This window comes from Panthera tigris, chromosome B3, assembly GCF_018350195.1.
Source record: "Panthera tigris isolate Pti1 chromosome B3, P.tigris_Pti1_mat1.1, whole genome shotgun sequence".
In the NCBI taxonomy this organism is placed as follows: Eukaryota; Metazoa; Chordata; class Mammalia; order Carnivora; family Felidae; genus Panthera; species Panthera tigris.
In genome coordinates this window covers 6,030,719-6,057,248 of record NC_056665.1, presented here as the reverse complement: position 1 = coordinate 6,057,248, position 26,530 = coordinate 6,030,719, and the positions used below count along the sequence as shown (strand labels likewise).

The 26,530-nt window shown below is 41.6% G+C and overlaps 1 protein-coding gene across 3 annotated transcripts in view; it reads right to left on the bottom strand.

The window, feature by feature from the left end:
- Positions 1-26,530, bottom strand: part of AP3S2 (adaptor related protein complex 3 subunit sigma 2) — a 58,133-nt gene that overhangs the window by 27,282 nt on the left and 4,321 nt on the right. For 2 of the 3 annotated variants that reach the window (XR_006218365.1, XM_042988050.1), the window contains exon 4: positions 7,427-7,498. The exons of the other annotated variant lie outside the window; for it this stretch is intronic. Coding sequence is in view for 1 of the 2 variants with exons in the window: in XM_042988050.1 (XP_042843984.1) it covers positions 7,427-7,498 (72 nt within the window). In the remaining variant the exon portion in view is untranslated. The remainder of the gene's footprint in view (positions 1-7,426; positions 7,499-26,530) is intronic. 3 annotated transcript variants of the gene reach the window in all.

The window sequence follows — 26,530 nt, the reverse complement described above, 5'->3', positions numbered from 1 at the left end:
AAATTCTATACATTTCTACCTATCTTATCTATCATATTATTCATGCTTTAAAATTCTCAAAGTCTGAGATTCAGTGCAAAGAATGTGGGTTTTTAACGTTTCAGGCATTTCAGCCTGAGCCTCGGCTTGCTGATCTGTCATACGGGGCTATTACCACCTCCTTTAGGAAAGGTTACTGGGCGTGAGGTACCCACCACAGTGCCCGGCACTTGGCAGCTGCCAATCGACATTAATTTCCCTTCCCCTGATGGCTGTTCTTGACTTTATACAGCCTTCACTGCTCCTCTCCGCTAGCCATGATTTTCTACCGCAAATTGCTGGTGTCTTCCCCCAATTATTTGACTCTGGGCCATCACACCTGTGCTACTCGCCCAGCCTCATTCATGTCATTACAAGTCAGCACAGGTCACAGGTCACTTGCACTCAGTGGGCTGCGTAACCTGTTCCCACACCGAGAACCCCGGACGCTCAGCCTAAAGCACCGATGGGCTACCATCTATCCCGCCCACCTCCGTTTCAGAGCCGAGCCTCAGAAACAGCCATTTCTTCAAAGTCTCACTCTTCTTTCTCCACCTCTGATCACATATCATTAAATAAAAGAAGTCGCGATTCGGTACTACATTATTCCAGACCAATAATTTATATACACCTTAGTTTTAAGATGTACAATATGCAGATGTACTATATATGTGTGACTAAACGCAGTGCCTATGACCACTTCTATGAATAGGGCAAGATGAGAGCTCCCTTATATAATACCATGCCTACTGAGAAATTAGACTCAACTTATGGCATCTTTTCCAAAAATGTGGCTTACTCCAAGGCCAAGGAATGTTGGTATGTGACCCATCCTTCTAGCTGGGCCTATGAGCTTCTTGAAGGTAGGGCTTTTGTCTTTTCCGTCTTTGTATCTCCATATCTAGTACAGTGTCCTTCTTATTAATAAACGTTTATTATTTGTCTGATAACCATTGGAGGGAAAAAAAGACCAAAAAAAATCTCAACAGACATTAGTACTTTTGGTCCCAGAGCCCAGGTAAGGAGAGATGATTTGTGGAAAGTCTCTGTAAGGAAGAACGTACCTGTCTCCCAGATAATGGAAACAATTTATTCTGTTAAGGAATTTTAACTTCTTAGTCACCTTGACTTCATGTGAGAAGTATGGGATATAAATGTCTGCCTTTCTTTTTCTTTCTTTCTTTCTTTCTTTCTTTCTTTCTTTCTTTCTTTCTTTCTTTCTTTCTTTCTTTCTCTCTCTGTTTCTTTCTTTGTTTCTGTTTCTTTCTTTCTCCCTCTCTCTCTTTCTTTCTTTTCTTTTGAGAACAAGCAGGGGAGGGGCAGAGAGAGAGGAGTACAGAGGATCTGAAAAGGGCTCCATGCCAACAGCACAGAGTCCCATGTGGGGCTCAAACTCACGAACCGTGAGGTCATGACCTGAGCCGAAGTCAGTCCCTTCACCGACTGAGCCACTCAGGTACCCCCAAATGTCATAAATTCTAGTAGAAACTGAAAGGCTGCTACACGAGAGGTCTTTTTCCGAGATTCAACCATGCTTCCTTCTTACGCAAGCATTCCTCTATTTTTCTGACACTGAAATTTCTAAGTTCCTGCCTGTAAAGCGAACCTGAAGCAAATGTCAGCTTTTCCTCTTAAAGATAAATGAAAAGGGGTGTCTGTCTGGCTCAGTCGGGAGAGCGTGTGACTCATGATCTCAGGGTTATGAGCTGGAGTCCCATGCTGGGTGTAGAGATTATGTAAAAATAAAATCTTAAAATAAATAAATAACCAAATAAAGAAATAAATGAAAAAAATGTGGTAGTCATTAGTAATTCTGAAAACAATTTCAGGCTCCCCCTAATCCCGAGCACATGGTAGGAATGCACTCCCCTAGCCACTTAGGTGTAGGCATGTGACTTGCTGTGACCAATGAAGTGGGAGCACAGTGGGGTGTGGCGCTTTAAGAGCCAAGACACAAATGCCCAGGTGGAAGTACATGTTGAGGAGGGTTTCATCAGCCTGAACACCCAAGTGACTACAGTGAACAGAGACACCACAATGATCACACGGCATGAATGAGAAATAAACCCTGTTGCTACGGAAGCTACTAGAATTTGGGGGTTCTATATTACCTCCTCTACCTAGATTGATATAAACGTCAAGCCTGGCAAAGGGCTCTCAACTAGGGATCAAGAAATTCTGGGTTTTATCTTAAGAGCAGTCCAATCCTCTCCTGCATCATAAAGGATAACAGCAAGAACAGTAGGATGGAGCCTCAATTCTAACCTTTCAGGGCACCTACAAATCAACAATCAAAGTGATACACAATTTGTTTTATCCGTAACATATCCAAGTAATATAATTAGTCATAAGCTTTGCTACTGACTACAATCTTGACAAACACTAGGTTTTATTGAAAAGGCAGGATAACAAACAGATACTTCTAAAGGTCAGATTTTGCTGTTTTGTGTACACTGGCCTCCTAAATGCCCTTAACCATTAATAAGGAATGACTAAACAGAGGAAGAAGGCTCTCTGTAATTTCAAGCGGCAGACAGTGAGACCACGCACCGAGGCAGTGCAAGTTCGGGTAAAGAAAGTGAGAATGTGCACTGCAGCAGACGTTTTAAACAAAGTATAGTGAAGTTAAAGATTTTAAAAATCATTACTGCTAGTCTGTCCGTTGTTCTGAAAGGGTAAGATATTGCGCTTCTGAAAAATATTCTGCCACAAAATTCTCATCAAGCATCAGCAGAGAAGGGCTCAGGATACGATGACACAAAAGGCTGGCCTAGGCTCCCCCCTCTTCTCTCTTGGGCATATCCGGAAAGAAACAGGTAGCCAGGCATGGTCAGCACGCCAACTGGCATGTTCTCAAGCACTAAAACTCAAACAGAATGTCTTCTTCTTCTGTGCCCAAACCGCAACTCCTTCATCACTAAAAACACACAAAATATGTGTCCCTTACTCTTTCTTGCGTTCCTGGGAACTAGCAATCAGGATACCAGCTTCAGTGTCACTAGGGTGTGGAGGGCCTTAACGTCATTAGGGTGTGGAGGGCCTTAATGAGCTGTTATCACAGCTCTGTCCTCAGGAGGGCCATTTAATAAGCACTGTCCATTATTACATTTATGATCCTTTCATGTTGGGCTCACCAGTTCATTCCAATTTTCAGCCCTCAGCATTTTCCCATGTCAGCAGCCTATATACTTAGCAGAGAGTTTTAAATTCCATACTATGAGGTTTCTTGGCCTCAGACCCGCCCCAAAGCATATGTTGCAACTGTGCTGAGACTGCCCGTTACAAACTGAAATCTATAAAAAGGACGGATAATTCCCTCGATACAGCCACTGAATTGTGACTGATGACCGAACGCTGAGCGCCCCAACTGAGAGCCCAATCCAGCTTCGGTGGTGAGGCACTGGTAGATCAAAACGTTAGGCTGCCCACATGGTTTTCTTTGAGCAAAACTCAATTCACCGCAATGAACATCGATACCTAACTCAATCGTGACACCGAGCTGGGGCTGGGGGTCTCCGAATGCCACAGGGAACCAATAGCCCCTGGCAAGATAAGCTCCATATGGCACGGTCTGGATTGAAGACTACCCCCAGAGACTGTGAAATCAGACTTCACCCAGCCTGCGGCAGTTTAAAGCATGAGCGGCCTCACGAGTCTAGTTACCTAGGAACTCTTTGGTGATGCTCACGTGAAGACCACCTCACTCAGCAACAGGTACCACGCTGGGTTCAGTGAGGGAGACAAGGACAAACACAAAGATAAGGACGGTCTAATCAAGTAGGGAACACGCACAAACTTACATAAACCAAGGCACATAATGCCATAAACAACACTATAAATGGCCCACAGAGATCATGATGGGCCAAGGTGACGAGGTCAAGTTTACTAGGGTGGTAGGATTCGAGCTGAGCCTGAATGACAGGCTGGATTCAGTTACAAAAAGATGTGAAAGGCAATTCGGGCCGAGGCTCTGAGCAGGAATTACAGCGTGACTGAGACTGGTCCAGTCCGCTGCAGCAGGGGTATCCCGCAAGAAGTACTGGTAAGGAAGACTAAGATAGAAAAGGGACAACTGTGGACAGCCGTGAATGCCTGGTTAGGAGGTCAAGGTGACCAAAAATGGTCTATGCTCAAGGGAGCAGTTAGTCTAAAGGGTGGTTTAGGAAAAAATATATAATTCCAGTGTGCAGGATCAATAAGAAAGAAGAGGAAACAAGGTTAGAAAACTTGTCAGGCGTAACTGACATCAAGAGGCACTATAACTTAAAGATAGCACTTGACCTACAGTCAGAATCTGACTGAAAAATATAAAGGATGTTAAGTGGGACAAGTGGAGAATTTAAATATGAACTGTATACCGAGTAATAGTATTTATTAGTGTTAAATTTTAAATATGTTAATTACATTGTAGTTAATTGTTTTTTTTAATGTGTATTTATTTTGAGGGGGGAGCACGAGCAGGACAGGGGCAGAGAGAGAACAGGGAGAGAAAGAATCCCAAGCAGGCTCCGTGCTGACAGCGCAAAGCCCGACACGGGGTTTGAACTCACGAACCGCGAGATTGTGACCTGAGCCGAAATCAAGAGTTGGACACTCAACCAACTGAGCCACCCAGGCGGCCCAATTAATTATGTTAATTAGAGAACTATGCACAACGGGTTACATAAGACGATTTCCTTGTTCTGAGGAGACACCTGCTGAAGTACTTAGGGATGAGAAGTCAGGATGGGTCAAGAAGAAAAGTATGTACGTCTAGAGAGAGACATAAAGACAAGTGGGCCAAATGTGAGTAACTGGTGAGAACAGATATAAGAAGCCTACAGGAAGAAGCAACAGGTTTTAGTGACCGACTGGCTACTGGTGGCAAAGAAGAGGGAGGAGAGGTTTTGAGTGTATTTGACAGAGGATGGAGGCAGCACTGGGAAAGGGAGGCCGGAGGAGGAAACGGCTTTCGGGAGACACGTGCCGCATCTGGCTCTGGGGAAGAAGCGGCTGGAATGAATTGAGGAAGAGGTGCCATCTGGTAGCGGGAAAGACAGGGACGGGACTCAGGCCACACTGGATTAGAAATGACAAGTTTGGGAATTACCCAGACAGATGATAATTTACACTGAAAAGTGGATACAATCTGGGATCCGAACAGGAGAGTGAGAAGAGCGAGGGAAGAGATGACAAACCTAAGTTAGTGACAGGAGGTGGGAAGAGAGTAAGAGAGAAGCCAGAAAGGTTCTGTGTAACAGAAACAAAGGTGGAAAAGGATTAAGACAGCAGTGCGCCACGGAAGGATCCACAGCCTCAAATGCTGCACGAACACGACAGAAGGTGACATTGGCAAATGAGAGCAGGAAATCGCCAGTGAATTTTGGGTAAGAGTGAAAAGCAGGCCCCAGGGCTCCAGAAAGGGAAAAGATGAAGTAGAAATGGGAGGCTGGCGTAAGTCACGCACTCAAGATGTTTACCTTTAGTGCAAGTGTGTGGAGATGAGACTACAGTTAAAACGCGGGAAGAGCCGTGCTCTGAGACTGGGGTTACAGGGGAAGGAACAAATCAAGGCCCCTCAAAGAGGAGGTGACACTGAGATCACGGTGTATGCTGGGTAGAGACAGGAAGCGGCTGTGGCTCTACATATGGAATGAAACACACTTTCCTTTAAGGCAGGAAGAAGGGGTGAAGAGGTGAAGAGACTTAAGGCAGAGAGAAACTTCTTCGGTTCCGAAGGATGGAGTTCAAGGTCCTTTGCCTACTTGAGTAAAAAGACCATTTCCACCTATATGCAGAAGATAAACTTGAATTAGCAGCTGCTCTACCTGAGGGCAAAGACAAGCCTGAAACCTCACTACAAGAAAGTCACCTGCTGGAAGACACCTTCAGACACTCTTCAAGGGAGGAGGGGGAGATGCTGACGCCTTGCATCAGCACTTTCCAAAATCTCAGGAAACAGGGATAGCAATTTCCCGATGTCAGGTGAACAACTAAAAATAGACAGTTTTATCAACTATAAAAGAAATCTGCAGTAGCAGCAAATTACTTTATGGAACCTATCTGAAGATAAGACATAGGAGAAAGAACAACATTTTTATGACTTTTTATTTCCTTTGAAAGCCACACCCACTGGTATAGATGGGAGGTGGATTTGAACTGTGGTTCTCCTTAAGAGAAATTACAACATAGCGGCACCTTTAACAACTGACAAGCCTAAAGCAACTCTAAATGCTTGCAAAGAGGGGGCTAAGAGGTCTCTGAAATTTCTAAGATTCTTTCACATGAAAAGGGAGAGTGACCACATCCAAAGCACCAATGAGCTCCGGGGGCCTCGTGAGCCTATCGGGGAGCACCGAGTCAAGTATCTACAGCAAGAGTGGGGTTCTGTGCCTCTCTTGTACCAGGCTTCCCCTGGAGCTGTGGAGCCAAGCCAGATGTTGAGAGAGAAAACTTCACTCCATTCCAGCATCCAACCTTAAGAATGCACTCACCACATCTGTCTGGAAAGTGTCGTCCGACAGTCTCGGGAGAGTGAACAGAGACTGAAGATCCTACTGGAAAATGACGCGAAAGGCCTCCAGATGGCGATGCCAGCGATGAGGGATGTGAAAACAACTACTTCGTTGTGATAAAAATAAATTCATAAAGGATCACGGCTTAGCACTGAGTAGCTGTCTTATAAAAAATCATTCCCTCTCTCCAAGGGCCATGAATCACAGTGACAACAACCCGCTGAAGGAAACCAGGATCAAGCACGACTAAGACACGCCAGGTGAACGGCACTGGGTACGGCATGAGCCCCGCTGGATAAAACAAATGTGGCAGTTCCCATCCCCTTGCTGGCTATCTCTCGCCTTGAATTTGGCACATGAGGACACAGACCACGTCAAAATTATGCCGGCAGCACAAGTCTGAGAACATGTACTTTGTCCTTCAATTCTGCCTGACAGTCAGCTTCCCTACTGAGTATCACCTGACCTCAAACTGTGTTACTGATGTCTGAGTCACTCTATTACTCTTGGGGAAAATTATAAACTCTGCTAGCCAGGTCAAAGACCCTGTGTCATGATTCTTCCAAAGCTTCCCTGTGTCACTGGATTATGCCTAGGGAACTCGTTTCACAAGCCACACAAAGCAATTTCTCTCACCTTCGGTGTGGCCGTCAGCCAGTCATCACCGTGACATCACTGCCCTATACCAAGAAGGCTGTCCAGGTCAAGATGGACAATGACATGGGCCCGGTAATAATCACCTGTGTGTTAAAACTAATAGCAGATCTTAGCAAAATACCCCCAAAATTATGAAACTCAAGTTATTAAATGAAACATGTTCTGGGACTACTCCCAGAGTAAAAAGCCACGAGAAAGAACAGGAAGGTGTAGAGATGGATAGTTTTCTAGCAACCCTGCTCAGGGAGAGAAGGTACCTTATCCATATGGAAGATCAAATCCAACTCACAAACATTTTCAAAACACTTATCCAGGGTCTCCACAAAAACCTAGGAAACAAGGAGAAACAGAAAAAGAAAAGAAATCAGAACATATTCACATCTTCGTCACTGTCACATTTGAAAGTAAAGGGGAGCAGTCGTGATACCATTTACCTTATGATGAATTTCAGAATAAACAAAACAACTACCAGCATTAGGCAATCATCCTACTATCCCAATTTAGAGGGCACAGTCTAGACCAGGTCAATCTTGTTTTCAGTACAGCAATACAACCAGCAGACACGTGGGGCTTTCTTTCCCCCTTTAGAAGATGCTACTTTACATAGAAAAATAACAAACTGAAATACCAACTACTTGCAGCACTGTGTCCTTTCCCCAAGCCTCCACCTGTACCCACAACAAAATTTCCTTATTTCGGTGTTGCTATAGGTCTGTCCCGCTCATTTCAGTGAACATTAAAACTTCAAAATGCCTTTCCACGAATTGTTAACAAGCTCACAACTTTAGGTTTTTAACTTCTTTTTTTTTTAATTTTTTTTTTTTAACGTTTATTCATTTTCGAGACAGACAGAGCATGAACAGGGGAGGAGCAGAGAGAGAGGGAGACACAGAATCTGAAACAGGCTCCAGGCTCTGAGCTGTCAGCACAGAGCCCGACGCGGGGCTCGAACTCACGGACCGTGAGATCATGACCTGAGCCGAAGTCGGATGCTTAACCGACCAAGCCACCCAGGCGCCCCGGTTTTTAACTTCTTAATATAACAGGAAAGGGTACTGATGAGAAGAGTACGGCTTAGTGAATTTTCAGAATGAACATATCACGTAACTGACCACCATCCGGATACCGCGTGGACTATCACCAGCTCTAGCCGCGCCCTTCACGCCCCTCCAAAGGTAGCCGCCATCCTGACTCTTGTCTTTGAACTTACACAGATGGCGTCACACAACAAGTACTCTGTCTGACTTCTCTCATTCAACAGTGCTGGGGAGCCCCTCCATGTTGCTGTGTGTCATAAAATTCGTTGTTCATATTCGCTGCCATAGAGTACCGCATAGAAATATTCATCCATCTCCTACAGGTGGGACATTTGAGTGATTTTCCGCTTCTGACGGGGCATAGAGTGACATAAATGGAAATCCTGTTTCTAACCACTTTGGACAATTACTTGACATCATTATCTATTACAGCAGCAATTCTACCCTAGGTACGTCCCCAACAGAAATGCACACATGTGTGCCAAAAAACACGTATGCTAATTTCGTAACGGCACTACGTTTTTGTCAGAGGCTGAATATTTCCCAGCAAGGATAACATTCTTGAATTAGGGCGTTTTCTATCCAGGTGCTAGGCACTCAGTGAGCCCTTACAATCCAGCAACTCAAGACCTTCAGGTTGGGAAAATTGTATCAAGTAATTTGGCTGAGAATTTCCCCGCTTCCATGTTCCTAATCTTCCTTTTTGGGGCTGCTTCTCCTGAGGTGCTGGACCTCCTTATGCTCTTATCTTTTCTCTTCCAGTTTTCGCTCAGATCTTTAATTTCTAAGAGATCATTTTGTTCTGTGTTTCTTGTTGATTTTGCAGCCTGTTTTTATTTGTTTGATTTCCCTGTGGCTTCAAGACAGGGGTTTGCTCATTTTACTGTTTTCCTTTCTTTGTATGGGCTCTATTTACTTTACGTTGCCTTTTAGAGTTTGTCGGTTTTAGTCTCTATCTTCCATGTTAGAGGCTTTCCTCAGATCACCGATTACCTTTGTTTTTTTCTTCCTAAGAGTAAAAGGCCGATTGGCAGTTCTGCAATCATAGCTACTTGTTGGGGATCCTCCCCTTCATCCACTTAGGCTTTCTTATTCCGTCCCCTTAGATTGATCAGATTTCCCAGAGAAATGTGACAATCTCCAGCCTAAAGGCTGTAAGACTGGCTACCTGAAACTCGGGAGCTGAGTGGCGGGAAAGGGCTAGGAAGTTAGCATACAACATTCACAAGGCACACATTCATTTCACCACCCTGACTTGCGCCAGCAACTCTCTGGTGGCCCCCAAACCGGAAAACTGGAGCTGGGAAAGGAAGGACTCAGGGATCTGACTGTTCTCAGACAGCTTTTCCTGCCCCCTCCACACTACACCCAGCACGATGCTGCCCGCTCTGGGCCGGGTGAGGCGCCCGCAGCGTGTAGCAGTTTGCCCATCAGCTCCTACTGCTGGCCAGGATGTGGCGTCCTTGGACTTGCCAAGTCAATTACCAAACATCCATATTCTTTGCTCCTTTCGAGAAGTTTCTTGCTAGTGTTTCCTCTCCTGTCCCTGTGTGTGTGTGTGTGTATATATATATATATATATATATATATATATATATATATATATAGCCTTAGTTTTCAAGGAAAAAAATGAACTTGGAAGCATGGAAGGTCTCAGGAGGACTTTAAAAAAAAAATGAAACAAAATCTCAAGTTCTTAACGGAAAATAAAATGTGAAAATGCTCTGCCAAGATGTTTAGAAAAACAAGGATGATAAGGAATGACTAGTCTTACTAGGTATCAAAATTCACTGCAGGGGCACCTGGGTGGCACAGTCAGTTAATCTTACTCTTGATCTTGACTCAGGTCATAATCTCACAGTTCATGAGTTCAAGCCCCTCGTCGGGCTCTGCACTAATAGTGTGGAGCCTCCTTGGGATTCTGTCTCTCCTTCTCTCTGACCCTCCCCCACTTGTTCTCATTCTCTCTCTCTCTCAAAATAAATAAAATTTAAAAAATTCACTGCAAAACTTTGGTCATTAAAATAGTATAAAACTAAGGTAGAAACAAAAGTATGGATCAATGGGACAGAATATAGGGGCATCTGGGTGGCTCAGTTGGCTAAGTCCCTAACTTTGGCTCAGGTCATGATCTCAGGATTGGAGGGTTCGAGCCCCATATTGGGCTCTGTGTAGACAGCATGGGGCTGGCTTCAGATCTTCGGTCTCCCTCTCTCTCTGTCCCTCACCTGCTCATGCTCGCTCTCTCTCAAAAATAAACATTTAAAAAATGGGACAGAATATAAAATACTGAAACATATACCAGTGTATAAGAAAATACATCCTTCTCCCCAAGAAGTGGTAAATAATTTTCACTATTGTCAAAGGCATAATCTAGTTTTGGAAATTTGTTAAGAAGCTAAAATTCATACAAAATCTGCTATAAACTAAGATAAAGGTAGATTAAAATGCATCGTATCTATCTCTTAAATAAAGTAACACCTTCTAGAAAAAGCAAAGGTGGGCTTTTGACTTAATGCTGAACAATGCTGGCTCTAGAATTCTATCCAATTCTGAACAAAAATGAATTCTCTAACAACAGTTTTCCACTTTCTGTGAACTTCAACAGACCAAGTTCAAAAGCAAATCATGATAAAATCTACCATGGTCTTGAATTCTAAACTCCAAGAATTTCAGACAAGCTGTGCTGTAAAGCCACCGTTGAGAAATCCAGTGAAGCACGGGGACACATCCTGGGCACTCTGGGTTTTGAAGTTGGAGAAAATTAGAGTGAAAAGTTGATTTTGTGTGTAATATTTTTAGATGCTCTAGGAAGACCAAAACCATGAAAGCCACGGCAGTCTGTGAGTGTCCCTGCCTCCTGCTGTGGCCAGCCTGCCTCCAAGACGAGCTCCCACAACCTGCACCGTGTTCACGCGGCCTCTAGGGGTTGGCGCCACCGAACCCTCTCCCTCTCCCTCTGCCTCTATTACCCATGCGCGCTCCTCTTCCCTGCCCTGCAAGGTGTGGGGACCCTTCATCGTGCATGGGGCCTGTCATGTCAAGAATACACAATTTTTGACAAACGCGGTATTTTAAATTGGTGGGGAAAACACGCACTAGTTAACAGTGCCAGGAGACACGGCTGTCCTTCGGGGGAAAATTAAAGGTAGTGACCTGTCTCAGTACAGACATAAGAGTACCTTACAGGTTTTACAGAACTAAATGTAAAAAGCAAACTAAAAAAAGCAATGGCAGGTTCCTTTTGTGCCACTCACGTCTCTCACGGGAGCGGATTTAGTCAGTCTACGGGAAGCTTCTAGGTGGTTGGTATTGTCATAAGTGCTGCCCCAGCAGCCGGGACTCTGGAGTAGGATGCCCAGAACAAAGACAGACCATATTTCTCGGCCGCCGTTTTTATTAAAGAGGGTTAATGACATGAAGATTGGCATATTAGTCGCCTGGGGCTGCCATAACAAAACACCACGGGCTGTGTGGCTTAAAGAGAAATTTATTTTCTCAGCGTTAGAGGCCAGAGTCCCAGATCAAGGTCTGGCAGGACTGGTTCCCGATGAGGGCTCCCCTCCTGGCTCACAAAGAGCCACCGTCTCACTGTGTCTCTGAAGGGACTTTCCTTGGTGCACATGGAAGGTGTCTCTTCCTCTTCTTATAAGAACAATGCCAACTGTTTGGGGTGAGAGCCTCACCCTTATGATCTCATCTAACCATAATGTCTGTAAAAGCACCATTTCTAAATATAGTCACACGGAGGGTTAGGGCCTCAACATATAAACCTGGGGGGGGGGGCACAACTTAGTCCATAACAATGGGGTTCTCACATAGGCTAGTAACATGGAATGAGATCGAATAGTTCCAGGAAAGATATCCCCAGATAAACATCAAAAAAGAGGAGTCAGATGTATCTGTTTCTCCTAGAACCTCAAAATATCATCATTCAAGATCATGATCAAGAGGGAAAGAAAATAAAAGTCAGATAACGTAAGAAGAAAGCGCAGGAGCCAGAGCCGAAGCAAAGGGTAGGCTAACGCATGAAGAAACCGAAGATGCGGCAGACTCGGACAGCAAAATAGTAAGACGTGAAACTAAAAAAAAAAAAAAAAATCCTCATAGATTTGAGGAACATAATGACAAAGACCATTCTTCTTAAAGAGGAAGGGAGTGACTAAATTCATATGAAAATGGTGAGGACAGATACAAATGCAAAGAAAGAAGAAGGTCATCAAGAGGCAGAAGTCACTCAAGATCTAAGGTCATTAAAGGCATCATCATAGAAGTGGGGAGTGGAAATATCTTGATCCAGGAACAGAAAGAGAAGTCAGAGAGGAAGAACCATGATCCGGAAGCAGGGAAGAACACTGCAGATCAGATCTAGCTCCTGCTGAGGACCAAGACACGGGTAGAAGCCGGAGCAGCATAGGAGGAGACATCAAGACAGAAAGAAGAAAACAGAAAAAACCAAGAAAAGTCAGCAAAAGTTTAAGCCAGACTCCTAGTGTACGTCTCCTGAGGCAGAAATAGCAGTGGATGCACAAAAAGCTTTAGCCAGAGGACGGAAAAGGCAGAGGTTGGAAATGACAACAGCAGCGAGAAGAGGAAATAGCTAAAAAAACAAAAACAGGAAGTAGCCGCAGTTGCTCAAGATTCTGTTCTCAGTGTTGCTGCCCTGTTGGCAAGGACAGTAAAGCTCCCCTTCATCCACGGCAGGTACGTTCCATGAGCCTGTGGATGCCTGAAACCATGGACAGTAACCAACTCTACATACGCTACGCTTTTTCCCATACACACCTATTTATGATAGTTTGTTGATTAGCCCCTCTAAGAGATTAATAATAATACAGTAGAACAATCAGAATATATTGTAATAAAAGTTATATAAATGTGGTCCCTCTCTCTCTCTCTCTCTCTTATTGTCCTGTATTCACCCTTCTGAGGATGCGAGATGACACAGTGCCTACACAACGTAGGCACCGGGACCAGCGTTCAGCTGCTACTGACCTGACGGTAAGTCAGAAGAAGGATCATCTGCTTCTGGACTGCGGCTGACCCAGGTAAGCGAGACCAGGGAAACGAAGCCGTGCATAAAAGGGGGGCTACCCTGAGTCCTCACACAGCTGTGGCTCAAGTATGAGCCCCAACTAACACTCTGGCAGAGATCAGAATGGCCTTCTCTAGCTATTACAACCTAGCAGTTGTGAATCCAGTGAAACCGACTGAACAAGAGAAAGGAAGACACCTCAGCAAGACAAAAAAGAAGGGACAAATCCCAGCCTACTTAAATATGGAATAAACTGAATTTTGAAAACGAGGACCAAAATGTCAAGCTTAGCAAATTAAGCAATATTAGGAGTAAAGATGAAGCTGGATACAGCTCAGCTGATGAAGAAAACTCCCAAGACTTTAAGCAATGGGAAGGACGGGAGACTCTAGAACACAAGGCTTAGGGGTGCTGCCCACCCCTCACCACTTCCTGCACACTCAAAAATCCATCTATAACGTGACTCCCCCAAAATGTAACTACTAATAGCTACTACCAGGAGCGCCTGGGTGGCTCAGTCGGTTAAGCGTCTGACTTCGGCTCAGTTCGTGATCTCATGGTTCATGGGTTCGAGCCCCGCGTCGGGCTCTGTGCTCTCAGCTCAGAGACTGGAGCCTGCTTCGGATTCTGTGTCTCCTTCTCTCTCTGCCCCATCCCCACCTGCGCTCTGTCTCCCTCTGTCTCAAAAATAAATAAACATTAAAAAAATTTTTTTTTCTAATAGCTACTACTAGTAGCTGGAAGACTTACCAATAGACAGTCAGCTGACACATGCTTTGTCTGTTATATGAATTATACGCTGCATTGTTATAACAAAGAAAGCTAGAGAAAAAAATGTCATTAAGAAAATCATAAGGGGAGGGGCGCTTGGGTGGCTCAGTCGGTTGGGCATCCGACTTGGGCTCAGGTCACGGACTCACGGTCCGTGAGTTCGAGCCCCACATCAGGCTCTGTGCTGACAGCTCAGAGCCTGAAGCCTGCTTAGGATTCTGTGTCTCCCTCTCGCTCTGTCCCTCCCCCATTTGCACTCTGCCTCTCTCTCTCCCAAAAATAAATGAACATTAAAAAATTTTCTTAAGAAAAAAAAAAGAAAATCATAAGGGGGCACCTGGGTGGCCCAGCTGGATGAGCATCAGACTCTTGATTTTGGCTCAGGTCATGATCTCACAGTTCATAGGATCGAGCCCTGTGTTGGGCTCCACGCTGAGCGTGGAACCTCCTTGGGATTCTCTCTCTGCTCCTCCTCTGCTCTCACTCTCTCTCTCAAAAAAAAAAAAAAAAAAAAAATCGTAAGGAAAATACATTTACGGTACTGTACTATATTTATTGAAAAAAAACCCATGTATAAGCAGACCGGCACAGTTTAAGGGTCAAATGTATTTGGAAATCTAGATGTTCAGTATGAAATGGCAAGATCATAAACCCACTCATAAAGAGGAATGGGGCTGAGTTTCACATCTTCAATGCAAGGAATGGATTCAGTTTGAAAAAGATCACACTTTTACAGTGTGGGACTTAACAGGCTTCTTGTTTGGATGTCAGGTCCTTGTTCACCAAAGAGCATTCTAGCTTGCATGGGTATCACATTGATTTTAATTTATTGAAAAATACGATTCTCACTAATAAAAGAATGGCAATTATGTGATGCAATAAGAGGTGATTACAGTGGTAATCATTTTGCAATATGTAAGTGTATCAAATGAATAGACTGTACACCTTAAACTTAATGCTACATGTCAATTATACCTCAATAAAGCTGGGAGGAAGAGAAAAAAACATCAATTTTGGTAAATATCAAATCAGTGATACTGGTGTTAATCTTGTAATCAGGCTAAATCTTCCATTAAACTCAACAGGACAGTAATTTTTAGTTCGTGAATTCTACTTTTCAAATATATAAATGCCGCAGGTGGAATAAAATATCAGACAAGGATTTTCTGTGTCATTTTGTGTATCTTTGTAGCTAACTTTTTACAGTTATTTTCACCTCTTGAAACATGAAAGAAATGTTATGCAGATGTTCTTTAGACAATCTGGCCATTTGCTACAAAATCCAGCACAAATAAGCTGGGTGGTAATAATGATAAAAATGGTTTTCTCAGGAGAATAAATGTTGTTAAAGTGGCCATACTACCCAAAGTAATCTACACATTTAATGCAATCCCTATCAAACACCAATAGCATTTTTCACAGAAGTAGAACAAATAATCCTAAAATTCATATGGAACCACAAAAGATCCCAAATGGCACAGCAATCTTGAGAAAGAAGAAATCCAGAGGTATCACATACAATCTCAGATTTCAAGAAATACTTCAAAGCTATAGCAATCAAACTCTATCATACTGGCACAAAAACAGACACACAGGTCAAGAGAAAATAGAATAGAGAGCCCAGAAATAAACCCATGATTATATGATCACTCAATCTTCAGCAAAGAAGGCAAGAATACACGACGGGAGAAAGTCTCTTCAAGAAATGGCACTGGGAAAAGCATTAGAGACTGTTAAAAACTGAGAACAAACTGAGGGTTGATGGGGGGTGGGAGGGAGGGCAGGGTGGGTGATGGGTATTGAGGAGGGCACCTTTTGGGATGAGCACTGGGTGTTGTATGGAAACCAATTTGACAGTAAATTTCATATATTAAAAAATAAAAATAAAAAAAAAAAAAAAAAAGAAATGGCACTGGGAAAACTGGAAGCCACATGCAAAAGAATGAACCTGGACCACTTTCTTACATCATACACAAAAATAAACTCAAAATGGATTAAAGACCTAAATGTGAGACTTGAAACCATAAAAATCTTAGGAGAGCGCACAGGCATTAATTTCTCTGACATCAGTCATAGCAACGTTTTTCTAGAGATGTCTCCTGAGGCAAGGGAAACAAAGGCAAGTTGAACCACTGGCACGACATCACAGTAAAAAGCTCCTGCACAGCACAAGAAATAATCAACAAAATCCAAAGATAACCTACTGAATGGGAGAAGATATTTGCAAACGACATTCAATAAAGGGTTAGTATCCAAAATATATAAGGAATTTACACAACACCAAAAAAACCACAAATAATTCCATTTAAAAATGGGCAGAAGACATGAACAGACAGTTCTCCAATGAAGACACACAGATGACCAACAGACACATGAAAAGATGCTCAACATCACTCACCATCAAGGAAATGCAAATCAAAACCACACTGAGATATCACCTCACACCTGTGAGAAGAGCTAAAATCAAAACCACAAGAAACAAGTGTTGGTGAGGATGCGGAGAAAAAGGAATCCTTGTGCCCCACTGGTGGGAATGCGAAATGGTGCACCCACTGTGGAAGACAGTACGGAGGTTCCTCAAAAAATTGAGAACAGAATTACCATATGACCCAGTAATTCCACTACTATTTACCCAAATAATATTTAAAAAACCTAATTCAGGGGCGCCTGGGTGGCTCAGTCGGTTGAGCATCCGACCTCGGCTCAGGTCATGATCTCACAGCCTGTGAGTTTGAGCCCCGCGTCGGGCTCTGTGCTGACAGCTCAGAGCTTGGAACCTGCTTCAGATTCTGTGTCTCCCTCTCTCTGACCCTCCCCCGTTGATGCCCTGTCCCTCTCTGTCTCAAAAATAAACATTAAAAAAAAAAAAACCTAATTCAAAAAGATACACGTACCTCTCTGTGTTTACTGCAGCATTATTTACAATAACCAAAGTGTGGAAGGAACCAAAGTGTCCACTGATAGATGAATGGATACAATACAGAAGATGTGGTACGTATATACAATGGAATATTATTCAGCCACAAAAAAGAATGAAATCTTGCCATTTGCAACAACACGGACAGATCTAGAGGGTATAATGTGATGTGACATAAGTCAGTTGGAGAAAGACAAATACCGTATGATTTCACTCACTCATGTGGAATTTAAGAAACTAAACAAATGAACAAACAAAAAAAGAAAACAAAAAAGACTCATAAGTACAGAGAACAAACAGGTGGGTCCCAGAGGGAAGGGGATGGGTGAAATAGGTAAAAGGGACTGAGAGTACACTTAGAGTGACAAGCACTGAGTATGTATAGAATTGTTGAATCACTCTATTGTACACCTGAAACTAATATAACATTGTATGTTAATTATACTGTACAGTCTTTAAAAATGGTTTTAAAAAAAAAGAATGGCTAAAGAATAAGAAGAGTTATCTTTATGTGTCATCAATCAAGGGTTTACTGAGTAAAAATACATACACATATATATATATATGTATATATATAGAGAGAGTGTGTGTGTGTATGTATATATCTATGAAGAGAAAATTTAAAAAATGGTTTTCTCAAAAGAAAAAAAAGGAACTGCAATATTGGATAACATTTTTATACCTCGGAGCTATAAGGAAAAACATCAACAAACATAACTAAAGTTAAAAGAACAAAAAGAAAAAAAAGAACAATGGACTAGGAGAAAATATTTGCAATAAATACAATAGAAAAAGGATTTAATACCCATGAAGCTAGGAAAAAAATGCAACACTTACCAATGAATAAAACAAATGGCCATTAGAAAAGCGGACAAGTGATGTGGTCAGATATTTTCAAGTATAAACGATTGGTAAACACTAAAAGACATGCAGCTTCAGCAATACTCAAGAAAGCTTGGGAAGACAATGAATTTCTAGGTTCTCACCTATCAGACTGGCAAACATTTGAGAACATTCTTAACATTGAAAGTTGGTGACATGATGGTGAAACAGGCCTTCTGGGAGAAACCTATCACACTAAAAAGTGCACACCCTTTAATCAAAGCAACAATTCAAATGTTAAGAGCCTACCAAAGAAACTAACACATGGGCATACAGATGAATGTACAAGGGTATGTGCTATTTAAAACAGTGAGAAACTGGGTACTGAATAAAATATTATGACATACCTGTATTACGGAAAGATCCTGCACTACTAAAAAGAATATATGAAATGGACAGAGCTGCAAGACTTATCATGAAGTGATAGAAATGCAAGTTACAGAAGCATGTAGTGTGACTATTCTTTATTTTTAAAAGTAAACGTGTATGACGTGTATATATATGCATGCATTATTACCATTTAAAATTTATTTAGTGCTAGCAGGGGAGGGGCAGAGAGAGAAGGAGAGAGAGAATCCCAAGCAGGCTCTGCATTGTTAGCGCGGAGCCCAAACTAATGAACTGTGACATCACGACCTAAGCCGAAATCGAGACTCTGTCGCGTATCTGCCTGAGACACCCACAGGGGCCCCTGTATATCCATGCATTTAAAGACTTTATAGCGGCTGCCTCTAGGAAGGGGAGTGGTGTCTGAGCGAGGGGGTATGAATGCTAAGGGAAGGACTTCTCCGTTCTCCGTTAATAACCTTGCTGTTTGAATCTTTTATAAAAGAAAGAATATGTTCACGTACTACTTGTATAATTTTAAAAACCCAAAACGAAGTAATATATTTGAAATTCCGGAAATAGGCCTAAATGTATATAGACAGTTAAGTTTAAACAATGGGAGGCCGTATAATTTGGAGAAACTAGATAACGATATGGAAAAAAAGTAACTCGGTTCCGTACCTCAACATATACTGAAATAAATCTTTGTTCTAAAAGGCTTAAAAATGCATATATTTTTTTAATTGAAAACAACTGAGATAGGAAGATAAACTCATAACTAGTGAAAAAGTAGAGGAGATAAGCACAGTTTTAGTGGAGAGTGAACAATGTCAATCACAAATTGAGAATTAAAGGGAATGTTGTGTAAGAAATATCTGTGAACATAATGACGTATAAAAGCTTGATATCTTAAAATTTCAGAATAAACCATAAGATATTAGGACTTTCTTTGAAAAAAAAAACTTTAAGATCTGAAAGAATGAAGAAATGGAAAGAAATGCTATTTTTTTTAAAGGTTTTTTTTTAAATTTTTTTTAATGTTTATTTATTTTTGAGACAGAGAGAGACAGAGCATGAATGGGGGAGGGTCAGAGAGAGAGGGAGACACAGAATCTGAAGCAGGCTCCAGGCTCTGAGCCATCAGCCCAGAGCCCGACGCGGGGCTCGAACTCACGGACCGCGAGATGGTGACCTGAGCCGAAGTCGGACGCTCAACCGGCTGAGCCACCCAGGCGCCCCAAGAAATGCTATTTTTAATACATTTCTAAGTACAAACCCAACAGAGACTTATGGGACCTTTACAAATTATTCAAGAATGTATCCAGATGAACAAATGGTCATAAGTATCAGTGAATATATTGAAAGAGAACTGCACCCAAGGGGGATATTGTCTTATTAAGTATATGAACTTATATTAACGACAATAAATAAAACAGGGTGAAACTCATGCAGAAAGAGAAACACAACTTAGTCGAACAAACAATGAGTAAAAACTAAATCTCACTATGTATTATAAAGTTTATTCAACCAATGTTTAGTGAGTGACTACTATGTGCTAGACACCTACCACTCTACTCCGGGGCTACCTTGGTCAATAAGTCACATTCTCGGCTGGCTTACGTTCCGAGTGTGGGAAGAACGAGGCACATGAGCATGATCTTTTCCACCATCATAAGCTCTCTGAAGGAAATGAGCAGGATGGTGTGATGGGGGTTACTTCAGATAGGCCGTCATGAAGGTCTCAGGATCTTGGACCGAGTCACGAACGCTAAAGAAGCGAGTCAATGAAGAGCTATAGAGGGAAGGGATTTGGGCAAGAGTGTTCTAGTGGACAGAGCAAGTGCAAAGGCCCTGAAGCAAAACTGCACTTGTGTCTGAGGAACAGAAAGAAGACTGAAATGGCTGGAGTGGTGTGAAGGTGAAAGTGAGTATGATGAGGTCAGACGGAGAAGGACAAAGGAGCCAGATCACGTCAGGCCTTGTAGGCTGACAGGGAGTTTGAATTTTACTCTAAACACATTATACATTAAGGTTTCTTCAACAAAGGGAGGTAAAATGGATAGTTTACATCGAATAATTCAGAAAAAGAATGTTAGTTTTAACATAAACTAAAAAATATACAGAGAATTACTTTTGAGAAGAGAAATCATTTGTGGGCTAGGATGAAAGTGATGTCAATTATAATCGTGAGAGGTCATCTAATATAATATGCGTCCTGATGCTGGAGTCATTAAAGTGTGAAAAAAATGTGCATCTTAGAACATATGTAATATAATACCATGAACCAGGTTCTAGACTTTACTGGACAAGTGGTTCAATTATGTTATAATAGGTGTATATGAAAAGAACAATGGAAATCTACACATGGAAAAAGTAGGCAGGACGATTAAAAATAAAAATTCAGACATCTGTGAGGCAGCACTCTACCCCAGAGTAGAAATTAAAAATGACACATTTCAATGTTAGAGGTAGGAAGACACATGAACTCAAATACTCCTGGAGACATTATAAATTAATATAGCTTTTCTGTATATCTACCTAGCAACCTGCATTATAATTAGAAATATTAGTATCTTTGACTCAGGAATTCTGTTTTCTGTCTGTTCTGTAAATTGGCCCAACGGTCCGCATAAAGACACGCAGTAGTTTTGTCTGTGTTAATTTAAAAAAAAAAAACAAATGGAGACAATCTAATTTCTCTCCTACTCCCCTACGGCCGGATGGGCTAAGGACACTCAAACTGCCCCCACTGAAACGTTCTGCTTTGACTCACTCCTGGAAAAGCGAGGTAGGTCGGGACACGCTGAGAAACAGAAAACGTGGCCTGGTCGAGTCCTCCTCACCACGTTTCCGCTGGAATGCCAAAGCCAGGTGCCCCGCCCACGGCGAGCTCTGTTTCTCCAGATGCCCTCACGCGCCTTGCCCTCGGGTGTCCCCAGAAGGAGCTCATGGACATTCTCAGGGATACCGAAGCCAGACCGTGACCCAGACACTCTGCTCAGCTGACCTTCTCTCGGAGGCCTGCACGGAGAAGCGGCAAGCGACACCAGCCTCCCTCAGCCGTCTGTGCTTTTGCCACTCAGATTTTCCAAACTAAGACAAACGGCAGTCAGGGAATACACATCACATGGTAAAGCCGTGAAGAGAAGCAAAGGGGTGAGCAACTCAAATGTCGGAGGAAGGATGCCACGGATGAGGGGATGGAAGCGAGGAATGCACGCACAAGCCTGAGGGCACTAGGAGTGTACTGTTTCTTAATCTGGGTGAGTTTCATCTTACTGGCATTTTTTAGACTTATCAGCACGGTTAGCGTTATTTTTTTGTATATACATGTTTCACAATAAAAATAATTTTAGGGTCACCTGAGTGGCTCAGTCGGTTGAGCCTCCAACTTTGGCTCAGGTCATGATCTCACGGTTCGCGGGCTGGAGCCCCGCGTCGGGCTCTGTGCGGACAGCTCAGAGCCTGGAGCCTGCTTCTGATTCTGGGTCTCCCTCTCTCCCTGCCCCTCCCCTGCTTGTGCTCTGTCTCTCTCTCTCTCAAAAATAAACATTAAAAAAAAATTTTTTTTTAAATAATTTTAAAAACAATAATCTTACAGGGATTCTGATTGGGTTTTCAGTAAATGGATAATCTGGAAGTAAGGGACATCGTAGTGAGTTTTCTCAACAGGCAAAGGGTGTGTTTAATTCATTTATTTTGCTCTTTTTTCAGATTTTTGGTAGATTTTGAGAGTTTTCTTCATATACATCTTACACATGTTTTACGTTTATTTCTTGATATCTTATGGACCTTTTTGCTTTTGTTGAGTGGGCCCCTTGAAAGATTTCCTTATTATTGCTAAGGAAAAGCTATTGGTTTTTATATGTTAAACTTGTCCCCATAATGAACTCTATTAATAGCTCTAATGGTTTACCAGTTGATTGTTTCAGATTTCCTAGGTAGGTAATAATTTCATCTGTAATCATTATATATTCTGAAGCCCAGTAAAGCCAATCCCCAATTGCTGATCTTTTTCCCTCAAAACGTACTTTCACATTGCTTGGCCATTCATTTTTCCTGATAAATTTTCCCTTCACCAAAAGTTCTGTAAGATTTTCTGATGCAATTACACTTGGTTTCCCATTTAATTTATTGATTACTATTATTACCTTTGCTTGACTTTTCCCAACAAGCAGAGGACTTGTAGCTCCATTTATTTTAAGTATTCTTTTATGTCTTTCCTTTAATATTTTATAATTTTATTTGAATTAATGTTAAGTATTCCACACTAAATTAATTTCTAAACACTCAATATCCTTTATCACTATTGTGAGGGTTTTTTTTTTTTTGAAATTAAGGTTTTTTCTACCTGTTTTCACAGAAAAAAACTTCAATTTTGATGAATTTATCTCATATTCTGCCATTTTGCCCATATCATTCATTACTTGGTATAATTTTTGCTGGTTTTTTTTTTTTTTAAAGGTTTTCTAGGTATATAATCGGGCCATGTTATAGTGACAACTCATCTCTCTTTCTTCCTTTACCATGTTACTTGTTCATTTCCTTTTTTATAACTCATTAAAAATGTTTGTTCAAATTAGAGTAAATAGTAAGAGATATCCTTGTTTTCATGAATGCCTATAGATTTCTCTCCTGAGAAAACACTGGTCCTTGGTTTTAAAACTAAAATTTGCTGGGGTGCTTGGCTGCCTCAGTTGGTACAGCGCATGACTCTTGATCTTGAGATAAGTTCAAGCCCTACACTGAGTGCAGAGTTTACTTTATTAAATGAATGAATGAATAAATAAATAATAAACAAATAAACAAACAAATAAATAAATAAATAAAATCTTGGGGCGCCTGGGTGGCTCAGTTGGTTAAGCGTCCGACGTCGGCTCAGGTCATGATCTCAGTTTGTGAGTTCAAGCCCCACATCAGGCTCTGTGCTGACAGCTCAGAGCCTGGAGCCTGCTTTGGATTCTGTCTCCTGCTCTCTCTGCCCTTCCCCACTTGTGCTCTGTCTCTCAAAAATAAACGTAAACAATAAAATAAAAACAAATTAATTAATAAAATAAAATAAATTAATAAAACCTTGGAAAAAAACCCTAAAATTTGCTTCTTCTAGAAAAATAAACTAGGTACTGGAGAAAAGAAGAAAAATACTTTTCACTATATATTCTTGGTTCACCTTTTGAATCCTGAACCATCTAAATGTGGTTTATTTCCCCAACAACAAATAGTTTATGGTAAATAAATAAACATGCACTACATAATCAAATAAAAATGTTTCTTATTTCAATTCAAGAGCATTCTGGTGGGGCGCCTGGGTGGCTCAGTCGGTTGAGCGTCCGACTTCGGCTCAGGTCATGATCTCACGGTCCGTGAGTTTGAGCCCCGGCTGAGTCGGGCTCCATGCTGACAGCTCGGAGCCCGGAGCCTGTTTCAGATTCTGTGTCTCCCTCTCTCTCTGACCCTCCCCTGCTCATGCTCTGTCTCTTTCTGTCTCAAAAATAAATAAACCTTAAAAAAAAAATTTTTTTTTTAAATAAAAAAAAGAGCATTTCGGGAATATAATTTGGATAATCATTTCTCTCGGCATCTACTGATGCAACTCTACCAGTCTCCACTATTTTTCTTACTGCTGTAACAGACCCTAAGAACTAGTATACTGTAAATCAACACACACACACACACAAGCCAAAACATAAAACAAGAACCCTAGAGCCAACCAAGATTTAAGGCCACAATGCTTTTTTTTTTTAATGTTTATTTATTTTTGAGAGACAGAATGTGAGTGGGGAGGGGCAGAGAGAGAGCGAGACACAGAATTGGAGGCAGGCTCCAGGCTCCGAGCTGTCAGAACATAGCCCCAAGTGGGGCTCAAACTCACAAGCTGTGAGATCATGACCTTAGCTCAAGTTGGACGCTCAACTGAGCCACCCAGGCACCCCAAGGCCACAATGCTTGTTAATGGGACAGAAAGAAACAAAAACCAGGTCTGGTGACTCCTTGCTACAAGTGATTATTGGCTAAGATTTTCTTTAGTAATTTTGTACCAAAACTAATATGCAATATTACTCAAAATATTTTTTTGCAAGGCTTTTGGATTACAAACCATTTACACTGTAAAATCGCTTAAGTAGTATGTTTTTATTCTCGGTTTAAGAAATACCTTTTACAAGATAGAGGTTTTATTATACTTCAACATTTAAAAAGAATTCTACCGAATCTATTAGGGAGACAGTTTTGTTTTTGTTTTACTTTTAAATGTTTACTTATTGAGAGAGAGACAGAAGCAGAGCATGAGCAGGGGAGGGGCAGACAGAGAGGAAGACAAACACTCTGAAGCAGGCTCCAGACTCTGAGCTGTCCACACACAGCCTAATGCGGGCCTCGAACCCACGAACCATGAGATCATGACCTGAGCTGAAGCTGGATGCTTAACCAACTGAGCCACCCAGGTGCCCCATACTTTTTAAAGTTTATTTATTTTGAGAGAGTAAGTGATTGCACGCGCACGCGAGCGGGTAGGGGCAGAGAGACGGAGAGAGACAGAATCCCAAGCAGGCTTTGCACTGTCAGTGCGGAGCTCGACTCAGGGCTCGAATCCACAAACCACAAGACCATGACCTGAGCTGAAACCAAGAGTCGGCCACTTAACTGACTGAGCCACCCAGCCGTCCCAGGAGTCAGTTCTTTTTTACACCTTTCTTATTTCATCCTGATGCTGGATTAAGAGCCTTGTTGTTGATCTCATTTGGTATTCATGTTCTGACGTCAGCTATTTCAAATACATTAGTAATACAACTATGCAGGTCATCCTCTAAAAACGTTGTTTTCTGACTTTTATCCTCAATATATTAGGCCAACTATTTGTTGATTTTATTGTCTTTTCAAAGATCAAACCTATCATTTTCCTTTAGTTCCTATTATTTTCACCCTTTTACTTATCTTCCCAAATCCAGTGCACACTATTTAATAAATGTCCATTACCTTATAAAGTTAATTTCTTTTTCTTGCTAATATAGATATTGAAGTACATCTCAATTTTTAAAATATATTATCACATATTTCCTTTTTATTCTAACACACTTATATGTACATTTCTATCGCATTCTACAGTTTAAAACACTATAAAATACATCGTCATAATTGAATCCTACAACCTGGTATTTCTACATTCAGATGGTAGGTCTGTGACTCAAATGCAGGTTCTATGATTCTAGATCTGGAGTTCTTTCTATTATACCACACTGACTCAATGTCCAATCTGACTCAGGTATTTTAAGAAAGGTTTTAAAATTATCTGAGGGATTAGTCTTTTTTAGGTTATTTATACTGTTATGTACGACAAGTGAATAAAATGTATGCACTCTTAAATTAATCACCTTAAATCATTTTCTGAATGTAAAGTTTGTATTTTTATAGCTAGAGAGTTTACTTTTCTGTTAGTTAGGTTTTAATGCAAGCTTCTACTTCAGTGCCTTCTACTTAAGTAACTTATTCGAGTCACTTAAAGGAAGCCTGCCTAAAATTTCACCTATAAAATGATGGAATTAGGGGCGCCTGGCTGGCTCAGTCAGTAGAGCATAAGACTCTTAATCTCAGGGCTGTGAATTCGAGCCCCACATTGGGTGCAGGATTACTTTAAAAAAAAAAAAAAATCTAAAATGATGAAATTATACTAAATTAATGGTTCTCAAGCTAGGGTCCCTAGGCATCTCAGTTTCCATGAAGATAATGAAAAAGGATCTGTAAGCCATTTCTAACTTTTAAAAAGCCTAAAAAAATCATGTTGATCTATGTTAAGATTGCACAGACTAACTAAAACATCAAGCCTCTTTGTCTTAGGCTACAATTACAAGTGAAAATAAAATGTATGAATTCTTAAATATCATTTGGTTTGATAGCTGAAGAAAATTTCTAAACATAGTGTGCTACTATAATTTATAATAAGAAAATATTTGGTATTCATGCCTATTTCTGGCCCAGGGCTCCTAAGTGATAAAGGAATTTGGAATTTCCTAAGTGATAAAGGTGTCTTGTTTATGTTAATAAGGTAACTTCTGGAAAGCACCTAAAGATGGGGGCCGGTTGCCAGGAAAAACAACCATTCAATCAGAGGATCAGAACTTTCAGTCCCACCCCAGATCTTCAGAAAAACCCAACAGGACAGGGTTTGGGAGCTTCCAGGTTAATGGAGATGGGAGAAAGTGGCCTGACTGGAAAGGGCATAAAAGCTCCATGCCCTTTCCCCTTTCCTTGCCCTGTGCATCCTTTTACAGTACGCTGGTAATCTAGTAAGTACAATGTTCTTCTAGAGAGTTCTATAAGCCCTTCTAGCAAATTAATCAAACCGAAGGAGGATGTCATGGGAACCTCTGATCTACAGCCAGCCAGTCAGAAGCAC